The 10,856-nt window shown below is 46.2% G+C and overlaps 1 protein-coding gene across 2 annotated transcripts in view; it reads right to left on the reverse strand.

Moving 5' to 3' along the window:
• The window catches only part of Ttc28 (tetratricopeptide repeat domain 28), a 431,438-nt gene that overhangs the window by 315,960 nt on the left and 104,622 nt on the right, over positions 1–10,856 (reverse strand). Inside the window, exon 1 of one of the 2 annotated variants that reach the window (XM_052169039.1) lies at positions 1,034–1,783. The exons of the other annotated variant lie outside the window; for it this stretch is intronic. Coding sequence (XP_052024999.1) covers positions 1,034–1,060 — 27 coding nt within the window. The 5' untranslated portion in view covers positions 1,061–1,783. Of the gene's footprint in view, positions 1–1,033; positions 1,784–10,856 lie in introns of those variants that run through there. 2 annotated transcript variants of the gene reach the window in all.

The following is a 10,856-nucleotide window of genomic DNA, read 5'->3' on the forward strand; positions in this document are numbered from 1 at the left end:
TAGAAACAGCTGCCACTGGATAAAATCGAATTAATTAGATACCAAAGAAAACCTTTGCATTTAAGGAAGTGCGTGTGTTTGGCTCCCTGGCAGTCGTCTCAGCACTTCACACATGATTTCTACTTCAGCTCTGATGTCAAACTCACACATCATGGCACAAAGAAAGAACCAGTTTAGCTAGTTGAGTGAGACACCAGACAGCTGCTAGCAGAGACAGGTCATGGCTGGGGAGGGGCACGGCACATTCAGTTCGCTGTGTTTTCCTTCAGAAGAATGTCAATAAAAACCATGGCCAAATGAGGTATTGAAGGGAAAGTCCCGCTATGCCATAAACCGCTAGGTTAACCTAAGAGTGGCAGTCAGGCAAGTTTGCAAAAGGGAACCCTGGCCAGACACGCGGGCTGCCAAGAACTTGAAGAAAGCTGTCTTTCTCCCTCGGTGTCCCAAGGAAGGGACGGGTCCCACATTTAGAAACGTTATTTCGGGGACCAATAGCAATTTATTTTGATAGAACCAATGGATGTTTTTTCCTCTGGTTCTCAACAAAGGAGCCATATTAGGAAATAATCTTGCAAAAAGCAAAGTACCCCCTCCCCCTTGCCCACGATCGATGCACACACGCGGCGCACAATGGCCGGCGCGCCCGCACTCGCCCACGCGGCCGCGGGTCCCCACAGCCGCCCACCGCAGCCCTGGCGCCCGAGGCTCGGCCCTCAAGGGGAACCGCTCGCTCAGTGCTTGCTCCCGGGCTGCCCGCCCCCCAGCGGGGCCCAGGGGAAGCGGCTGCCAGTGGCCCGGACGCCGGTCCCCGCGGGGCAGGGGGCGCTCCGACGCCCACCTGCGGGCCCAAGCGGGGCGGGCGCACCGCGGCCCCGAGCCAGCACGCGGGGCTGAGTCTCAGCTGTCACCCCGCCGGGCCGCGCGCGCCCGGAGGCGAGAACTTGGCGGGCGGTGGGCGCACGGACCCGGATGGCCTCAGAGTCCCGCGGGGCCAGCTCCCCACCAGCCCCATCGCGGCCGTCGCCGCACTCACCTTCTTCCGGGGCTGCCATTTCATCATATTTGTACAGCCGACCCGGGACGCATCAAGAGGTGGGCTTGGGGCTGGGGGCAGACGCAGGGCGGCGGCGACTGCAAGTCATGCTGCCTCCTTACACCCCCTCGTTCTTTCCCGGATAGGACGGACAGTCTTCGTCTTCGGTTCAGCACGAAGTGCCGCGGCCACCACACTCTCCCACAGGGCTAGGACGTCCCGGCGGCCAGCGGCGCGCCCGGGCCGGAGCGGGGCATGTTCCCCGACCCGCGCCTGCGAAAAGGCTCCAGGAAGGAGCTCTCGGATGGGCCGCAGACCCCTCAGAGCCGAGACCCACTGCAGGAGCTGCCACAGAAACCCGGCCGGGCTCCTGCCATCCAAGCCCCTCTTAGCGAATTCTCCTCTTCTCAAAAAAAAAGAAAGATTAGACAAGCAATCAAACCCTCGCACGCAGCCTGGAGCAATTCCCAAAATTCTGGGTGTATTTCTCGTTTGTAAAAATTTAGCAAAGAAAATTCCAAAGATCTGTAATCAGAGCTTCTTTGCGCAGTTTTTCTGTTTCTTAGACAACTTGGGATCGGATCTGCCCTTCCGAAATGTCCATCTTCCCTGAACCTAGTAAATAGGAAAACTTGGTTTATGTGTTTAGATTTTTTTTTTCCTTAATTCCCAAGAACCTAAGTGGGGAAAGGCTGGAAGGAAATCCTGCAAGAACCTAACTCCACAGCTCAGTCTGCACTAATGACTTCCTTCCCTTCAGTGCAAGCACAGCCAGCCCAGCTCCAGCCACACCGAGCAGAGTTTCTGGGTCTTAGTGCCACGACATCTACAGCAAAACAGTAAAGCTACAGTTCCATAGGCGTCCACAGGCTGGCTCTCAAACCTCTCAAGTATTCTCCTATTTGAGCTACATGGAGAAGTAAAAGGGGTAAGAGTCCAAATCAAACTTCCACAGAGGGGCTGGAGAGATGGCTGCGTGGTTAACTGTACGAAGGACCTGTTCCCAGAGGACAAGCCATTTCCTGGGATCTGACCTCCACTGACTCCTGCATATAACTGTGCATCTAAACTCAAACAAACAAAACACACTTATCATAAATAAAATAAAAGCCATAAAAATTCTGATTTAAAGAAAAGATTAGAGATCTCGATCAACAAAAAAGTTAATCAGAAACTTTACCACAAATAAACTTAAATATAAATTTTATTTGCTTTTCTAAATTTAACTGCTTTTAAAAATAACCAAGTTTCACTATATAAGTAAGGTAGGTCTTGAACTTGTGAACTTAAGCCATCCTCCACTTTAGACTCCGGAGTAGCTCAGCTGGAATTATAGGAACAGACCACCATGCCTGAGTAGCATTAGTTGTATCCCAGCACTTGGGAGGCAGAAGCAGGCAGATCTCAGAGTTCAAGGCCACCAAGGGTTACAGAGTGAGTTCCAGGACAACCAGGAAAATCCAGATAGATGGATAGACTGGATAGATAGATAGATAGATAGATAGATAGATAGATAGATAGGTAGATAGGTGGTGGGTGGATAAGCAGATATGGATGGATGGATGGATGGATGGATGGATGGATGGATGGATGGATGGATGGGTAGATGATGGATGGATGGATGGATGGAAAAGCAGATATAGATGGCAGATATAGATGGACTGAGTTTTATTCCTTTTTTGTGTAATAATTCTATCTTATGGATGCTGGCTAATGTATGAATACAAATTAGTATATAATATTATAATGTATTATCCAACATACCTGTCAACTGCCATGTCACTTTAAGGTTATTTTGGTAGATGCTAAAATAATCAGCGTTAGAGGTTCCTATTCTACTAAGGGGTGCACACACTATTAATTGCATCCAACGTTCCTCGTGCACTATCAGAATTAACTTATGCAGGTAATCTGATGAAGGCAGGGGTGTCACTCACTAAAACACCCAAAACAATTCCAGCCAACTCCAGGGCCTCTCACTCACTCTGCCTTCCAGGTGAGGCCGCTTGCTCTGCTGAAATACTCATGCAGAGCTTGAGGACTGCAAGTTAGACCCACAGGGCCTGACTCCAGAGCCTACCCACTCAACACCACAGTCACATGCCACATAACCCTGCACAACTACAGGGACTGGGACCTGACTGGGGTGGTAAGGGAAGAAGAAAAGACAGATAACGGACATCTCAGATCTCTGATGGAGAAACCTCTGCGCCCCAGAAGCTCATTGTCTTTACTATCTGGATTAGAACAGAGGTGAGAGAGATTACCGCCTTCAGATGAACAAGGAGGTGAGGTTATTACAGAGAAGCAAGGGGCAGGGCCCATGGTGAGCGTTGGACCAAAGAGACACAGAGCAGTCTCAGTTGGAGCAGTCTCGGTAGGCAACAGTCTTCAGGCTTTAGCCACCCGGAGGAGAAAGCTATGGTGGGCCTTTTCTGCACAGATCATCAACACTTGAGCTCAGGTCTCCCAGAGAAGACTTTGCCAGCTCTCTGGCCCTGAGACTTGTGGGTCCTAGACATGGCTGTGCCCATATCAAAGCACACGTCCACTCACTCAGGGCTCTCCCTGTCCACTGCACACCCCTCGTCATCACTGTATCTCCTGTCAATCTCTTTCCTGGATGCTACAAACATGAGGGAGAGGCTGCTCCAAATCATGACTTCAGCCACAAAGAGAGCCAACATTCTCAGTGTACTGTGACATATTCAAATTGTCCTGGTAATTTCGTATACATATCCTACTAGAACTGAAAATCCCCTATCGACTTTCCTAAAATCGGCTCTCTTCCCAACAGCCCTAGCTTCTGACCATGACATCACTATGTTCCCAAGATCACAGACTCCTGCCACAACATTCCCCATCTAATCTGTGAGCTCCTGTAACTCCTTCCTAGACAGCACTTTCAGATTCTTCTTGCTGATACCCGTGAGTTCCAGGCCAGTCGGGCTCCAACAGGAGACCCCCCCCCATCAAAATTCAAAATAAAACAAGAATGAATGAAGAGAGATTAGAAAAGAACAGCCCAAGAGCAAGACTCCATTCTACTTCATGTGAAAGGCAAGGCAGTTTGTTGTTGGAACCAAAATTGGAGTTTACTGTATAGAACGCAAAGTGCTGAAAAGATTAACAGAAAAAAGTTCACAGCTGAAGTAGTCTCTCTCTCTGCCTGTCTCTTTCTGTCTCTGTCTCTGTCTCTGTTTCTCTCTCTCTGTCTTTCTCTCTGTCTCTGTCCCTTCTCTCTCTCTCTCTCTCTCTCTCTCTCTCTCTCTCTCTCTCTCTCTCTCTCTCTCTCTGTGTGTGTGTGTGTGTGTGTGTGTGTGTGTGTGTGTGTGTGAATGATGGGGTTCCAGCCTGACCTTTAATGCCTGTACTCAGGATATTGTCCTGATTGAGCCTCACAAATTGTTGGTATAATAGACATGTATCATGCCCAGTTCAAAGCTGCATTTAATTTTAACCTACCTAATACAAAAGAAAATATTAACTGTGATTTTAAGAGGCTTTAGTAACTTTTTTTTGTTTTGTTTTGTTTTTTTGATACAGGGTTTCTCTGTATATCCCTGGCTGTCCTGGAACTCACTCTGTAGACCAGGCTGGCCTCGAACTCAGAAATCTGCCTGCCTCTGCCTCCCAAATGCTGGGATTAAAGGCCTGTGCTACCACCTCCCAGCTTTAGTAACTTTTTAAAAACTATGTGCATGGTTAAAGGCTCATTATTACTCTTTGACAGATAACAATACTAAAGTTCAGAGTCTTTCTATGACTTGGCCACATCTACATCCAAGGCCACACCCCAGGTTGATAGCTAAGAAAGACCTAGAGGTCTGGCACTCCTGGAGACCTCAGTGGCTGGTGGTGGCATTAGGGGTAAGGGTTCATTTCTTTTGACTTTCTATCTAACACACCTTTTCAGACAGGCAGGACAAGCAGGATGCAGACATGAAACCAGTTATAAAACAAAGGGAGCTATGAGGATGTGAAGTTCAGGAGTAGGGGATGAAGCAGGGGTATGGGCCCTTGGCGAAGCCTCTAATCTGTCAGGAGGAGCTGCAAACTCCCTCATTTCCTTGTGCTCAGAACTCTCCCAAAGCATCCCAACAAGCCAACCAAAACATGCCTGTCAAAAGGGAATCAACCAAGTTACATCAGAGTTATCCAAAGCTTTTAAGATGTCTTCTAATTGTTTACATATCTTCCCTGTATGTCAAGTATTTGTACTCTGTGTGGGATTTCTTCCCCCTGAAGTCTAGTAACTGTTTTAGCTTTCATTTAAGAGAGGACCATTAACTAGAAGCTTTTAAATACCAACACTTTTCTTAATACTTAATCTTTTACATTTTTTCTTCTTTGTATCTTATTTACTAGGTTTAACATAATAAAAGGTGAATTGGTATTTATTCCTGAGATAGTCACAGGCTTCCATTATGCCAATACATTTCCACCATTAGGAATTATTTATATGAAGCTATTGTTACCATGGGTCAAAATGTCCTACATACACATAATATCACTGCTTCCAAGACTTAAAACTGAACACCAAGAATATATTTTACAGGTCTTAAGATACTAAAGAACAAAAAAAACAAAAAGGGGGAGGGAGCAGTGGTGGCGCACACCTTTAATCCCAGCACTTGGGAGGCAGAGGCAGACGGATTTCTGAGTTCAAGGCCAGCCTGGTCTACAGAGTGACTTTCAGGACAGCCAGGGCTACACAGAGAAACCCTGTCTTGAAAAAAAGACAAACAAAAAAAAAAAAACCAGGGGAGGGGACATTTTTTTAGACATTCCTGATTTTTAAAAAATATTTTTAAGTATTTAATGTATATATGCTTTTGCCTACGTGTGTGTTTGTGCATCATATGCATGCCTGGGACTCATGGAGGCCAGAAGAGGGCAGCAGATCCGCTGAAACTAGAGTTATAGATGGTTGTAAGCCACTGTATGGGTGCTGGGAATTGAACCCTGGTCCTCCAGAAGAGCAGAGAGTTCTCTTAACGGCTCCTAATTGAGCCACTTCTCTAACCCCAACCTACTGACTTTTTAACATAACTTTTTAACTCTGCAAATCATATCCCTAAACACAGATGGTGCGTGCCAGTCTAGTGAACACTGCTTACTTCAATAACTACTTGTCTATGCAAACCTGAATGAGAATGAGCCAGTGGTGAGAACATGCCTGTCAGCATTGCTGTCACATTCTTCAGGATTCAATAATGACCAATGTGTCACCCGGACCATGGAGAGGAGTCTATAGGGACTGACAGGTGTCACCCCAACTGTGGACAAACACCTGTAGAGACTGACAGTGAAATGCTGCCCTCTTGCTCATCTGCACTATGTTTTTTTGTTTGTTTGTTTTTGTTTGGTTTTCTTTTTTCTTTCTTTCTTTTTTTTTTTTTTTTTTTTTTAGTTTTTCCTAGACAGGGTTTCTCTGTGTAGTCCTGGCTGTCCTGGAACTCACTCTGTAGACCAGGCTGGCCTCAAACTCAGAAATCTGCCTGCCTCTGCCTCCCAAGTGCTGGGATTAAAGATGTGCGCTGCCACCACCACCAGGCCTGCACTATGTTTTAAACCAGACAACTAAACACAATGTTGAGCTACATTTGAAGAATATGGAAAATTTCCTGAGGACCCCTGACAGGGTGTAAAGTAAAAGGATATTAGTAGAAGTGTATCTGATACCCGAAAGCTTACTTAGTCAGTGACAGTCCACAGGATCAGATGCTCTAGGAATGTGAAAGCTTTGCTTTGCTAAGGAACTAATATGACTTGGCAGTTCAGCAGTGAGCCACACCCCCCTGGCTGCAAAGATCGCCTCTGTTCTCTAGTGTCCCCACCTCACCTCCTCCCACCGGAAGCAGCTCTGGAGAGGCTGGGGTTAGCTATGCACACACACACTCCCCAGGCATAAAGGATGATGGTGTTGTGCTGGAGGAAGCAGCGTCAGGTAGAGGTGGAGGAAGGATGTGCAGAGCTGGCAGGACCAGCCAGCAGTGCCTGACCACACCTGGCAAGCATAAGGACACAGGGAATCATGAGGCGCTTGTGTCATTAGGATAGAGGAGCCCAAAAATGGCTAAATCCAACTATGGCTGCTGGTGTAGCTTCCACCTAACAGGCCACAGCATTCTTTCAAAAAGCAGAAGGAGGCTGAGCGGCAGTGTGCTAGACTCAGCAAGGAGCCCATGCCCAAACGGCCAGTAATGTGGCCACGTTAGTGAGTCATCCAATAGGTCTGGTCCCTATGATTTGAGCCAGGCTGTACTGCAGTTATGTAAGGAAGGCTGTGTAGCCACAGAGGCAGTGCTTCCGGAGGTCAGTGTAGGCTGCATGACTAAAACTAAAGAGGGGCAGGGCTGGAAGACAGCTCACGTGCTAAGGCAGTGGACCTGACTTTGATCCCCAGAACCCAGGCCACTGGGAGGGGCAGAGGCAGGAGGATCCCTGAGGCACCTGGGTAGGCCAGCCAGCCTAGCCTACTCAGAAACCCCCAGGTCCCAGTGAGCGACACTGCCTCATAAAACAATGTAAGGGGTATCTAAGAAATAACACTTGAAGATGGGGCCCATATACATACATGTGTACCCATGCACACATAAACATTTTAAAAGAAAAATCTGTTTAGAAAACAGTATAGAAAGCTAGGAATGCTACAAAGGAGTATCAATAACACTAGTTTATCATTCACCAAGTATTACTAATACCAGTTATCATTCACTGAGTACATTCATGCACTAAAACATCTCAAATGGTTATTTTATTTTCTTGAAATTAGATCATCTTGGAGCAGGAGAGACAGCTCAGTAGTTAAGCAACTATTATATAAGTATGGGAACCAGAGCTGACATCTCAGAGGGTGGTCCCTAGCCCCTCAAGCCCAGCACTGGGGTGGGAGAGGGTGGGAGAGACAGGAGCATTGCTGGGGATAAGAAGTATGAGCTTCAGCATCAGGAAGAGGCCCCACCACAAAGAAATGTGAGTGATAAAGGAGAGTACCTCACAGGAGCACACATACACCAAACACACACTCACAAAGACACACACACACACACAAGCACACACATGTGTACAAACACAAATAACATGAAATAACCTCCTCGTGAAAAGGGACTATTAACATTCCCATTTTAGGAAGAGGAAGCTAAAAATAAAGAGTTACTAAACTTCCCGTGTAGCGTGCCCACAGAGCTGGGAAGGAGGCTCCAGTTGCTAGCCAGAACCCAAAACCTTCGCTCGGTCCTGACTCCAGGGTTAGGCTACAATGATGAGCCTGCACAAGACTTCACACAAGCTGCTGGCAAATCTATTTGAGTTTTAGCTGATAATCCTGTAAATACTCTGAAAGACAGAATAGGAAAACAATCAAGTCAGGAAGATCAAATAAGTTTCCGTGACAATAAATCAATAAGGAGTGAAGGAGCCTTGAAGTGGGGCAGCACAAGCACAGAAGGAGCCTTCTTAGGAGACCCTGCTGGTGAAGGGGCTAAGAGGGGAGGAATCAAGGATTATCTCCAAATGTGTACCATCTTTCAGAGACAACAGGCACTCTGTTAATTAAAGCACAGATGAAAGAAAGAACAGGCAGACTCCAAATTCAGCTTGAGACCTGTAGAGTTCAAGGTATTGAGATGACAGATGTAGCAATGGGGCAAGGGGTAAGGTGATAATAGATGATAAATAGATGACAGACATGATATAGTTATTAGACAAGTGAGGATCCAGATCAATATATACATTCATAAACACAACTATAAAGACTATGTTAACATTACATAAAACTTTAGGTTTATAAAAGTCTTCCACAAAGGGAATGAGAACCAGTATGAGAGAGATAAAGGAGGGGGCTGAGGCACACGGGAGGGAGAAAATTGGGATAAAGGAGAGGAAGAGGAGAAAAGACTTAACTTGAATCTTAAGCAATTCTTCTTTTACATTTGTACATGCATGACCAGACATACATTTGCCTGCATGTGTGTCTGTGTGAGGGCTTTCAGTACCCTGGCACTGGGGTTACAGACAGCTGTGAACTCCATGTGGATGCTGGGAATTGAACCCAGAAAGAGCAGCCAGTGTTCTTAGCTGTTGAGCCATCTCTCCAACTAACAAAGCTATATTTTTACTTTGGGGGAGAGGACAGGATCTCCTATATCCTAGGATGATTTGAACTAGGTATATAGCCAAGGATACCCTTGAACTTCTGATCTTTCTGCTTCTGTCTCCCAAGGGACTGAGAAGCTTTAACCAGCCCTCACAGGCCATCACTTGGTGCCTGTGTGATCTTGGGTCATTTTGCTATGTTTGAATCTTTAACACTTTCAGCGAGTTTGATTATATACACACATGATCATATATGTAGCATCTCCACCATAAGAACAAGCCTGTATATTTACATCTAGTTATTGCCACTGTAGTTTACTGTACTGCCTGTTTGGCTGTGGTTTTTAAATTCCTTTCCATCCATGCTGAGGGATGTGTATTGATGCAGCAATACATGGACTGCGGTTGGAACCATCATCTCCCACCATGATTCCTGCCATTGCCCATGACAGAGCAACTGGGTAGGCAGCCATGGCTGAGTCTGGATGACAGAGAGGAAAGAGCTTTCAGAGTATTTTACACAATGCATAGCACCGCACGGTGAAAGTGCATTAGAGTTTTGCCTGCATGTATGTTGGTGCCGGTATATCAGTCCTTGCTGCTGTGTTCACAACAGCTGAGGAACCAACATCGATGTCCGTTACAAGGAATAGATAAAGAAAAGGCAGTTTTTACACACAATGGAATTATTTTCAGCCATAAAAAAATAATGAAATTGTAGAAGCAGCACAGGAAGTGAGCAGAGCCCTGCAATGACCCTGGCTTCGGCCTGGAGGTACAATCCAAGACCCACTGCAGCCTCGGACAGACCCCAAAACTGCATGACAGAAGAAAGAACAGCTGGAATGTTCTCACTAGATGGGGAGAGGAGACTATGGAGACATATCGCTACAGAAATCAGCTCAGAGACCTGGGTTAGCTGAATGCCAATTTGCTCTATGTCCATAAGGAACCCTATAGAGAGAAGGGAAAGGAAGCACCACAACTGTCTAGTGCTCCCAAGAGCTACAAAGCTTTGAAGCCCCACCCTGTCAGAGCAGAAAGACATCACCCTGGACATTCATTCAGTAGCAGGTGGTTTCAGAATGTTGGGTATCTGTGCATCATAGGTCGTTACTACCCAACTCAGAACAGCTAAGGAACCAACATCCCTGTCTGTCACAGAGGAATAAAGGAAAGGTTGTTTATATATACACATGGTGCAATTTTTTTCAGCCATAAAGTTGTGTCGCTTGCAGAAAAACAGATGTGACTGGAGACAAAACCCACATTTTCTTGAATTTATGGTTCCTGGATTTTATACTAATATATAAAGTGAAATCACCTAAGGAGCAAAGGGGCTCATGGGATCTGGAATGTAAGAAAGGGAAGAAGAGCTGGGTGTGGGGAGCTAGGCTCAGAGTGCACTGGATGCCAGTATGAAACTGTCCTCATGTGACATAATACCATGGACACTAAAGAGCAACCAACCTGCCCCCCAAAAAACAAACAAATGTCATCTTGTTATACATAATGGCACAGGCCTCAAATCCCAGTACTCAGAACATTAAAGAAAGGAGATTGGACATTTACAGCCAGCCTAGTTACGTGAGATCCTGTCTCAAAAACAAAAGTATTACATCCTAGTAGAAGACTGTTTCTAGGCCTGCTGTGAGTTCTCCAAATCTTAAAACAACCTGTGAAAAGGTTGGCCATGGATAAGTGACCTTCTGTCTGGACTCCA

This window comes from Apodemus sylvaticus, chromosome 22 (genome assembly GCF_947179515.1).
Source record: "Apodemus sylvaticus chromosome 22, mApoSyl1.1, whole genome shotgun sequence".
NCBI lineage: Eukaryota > Metazoa > Chordata > Mammalia > Rodentia > Muridae > Apodemus > Apodemus sylvaticus.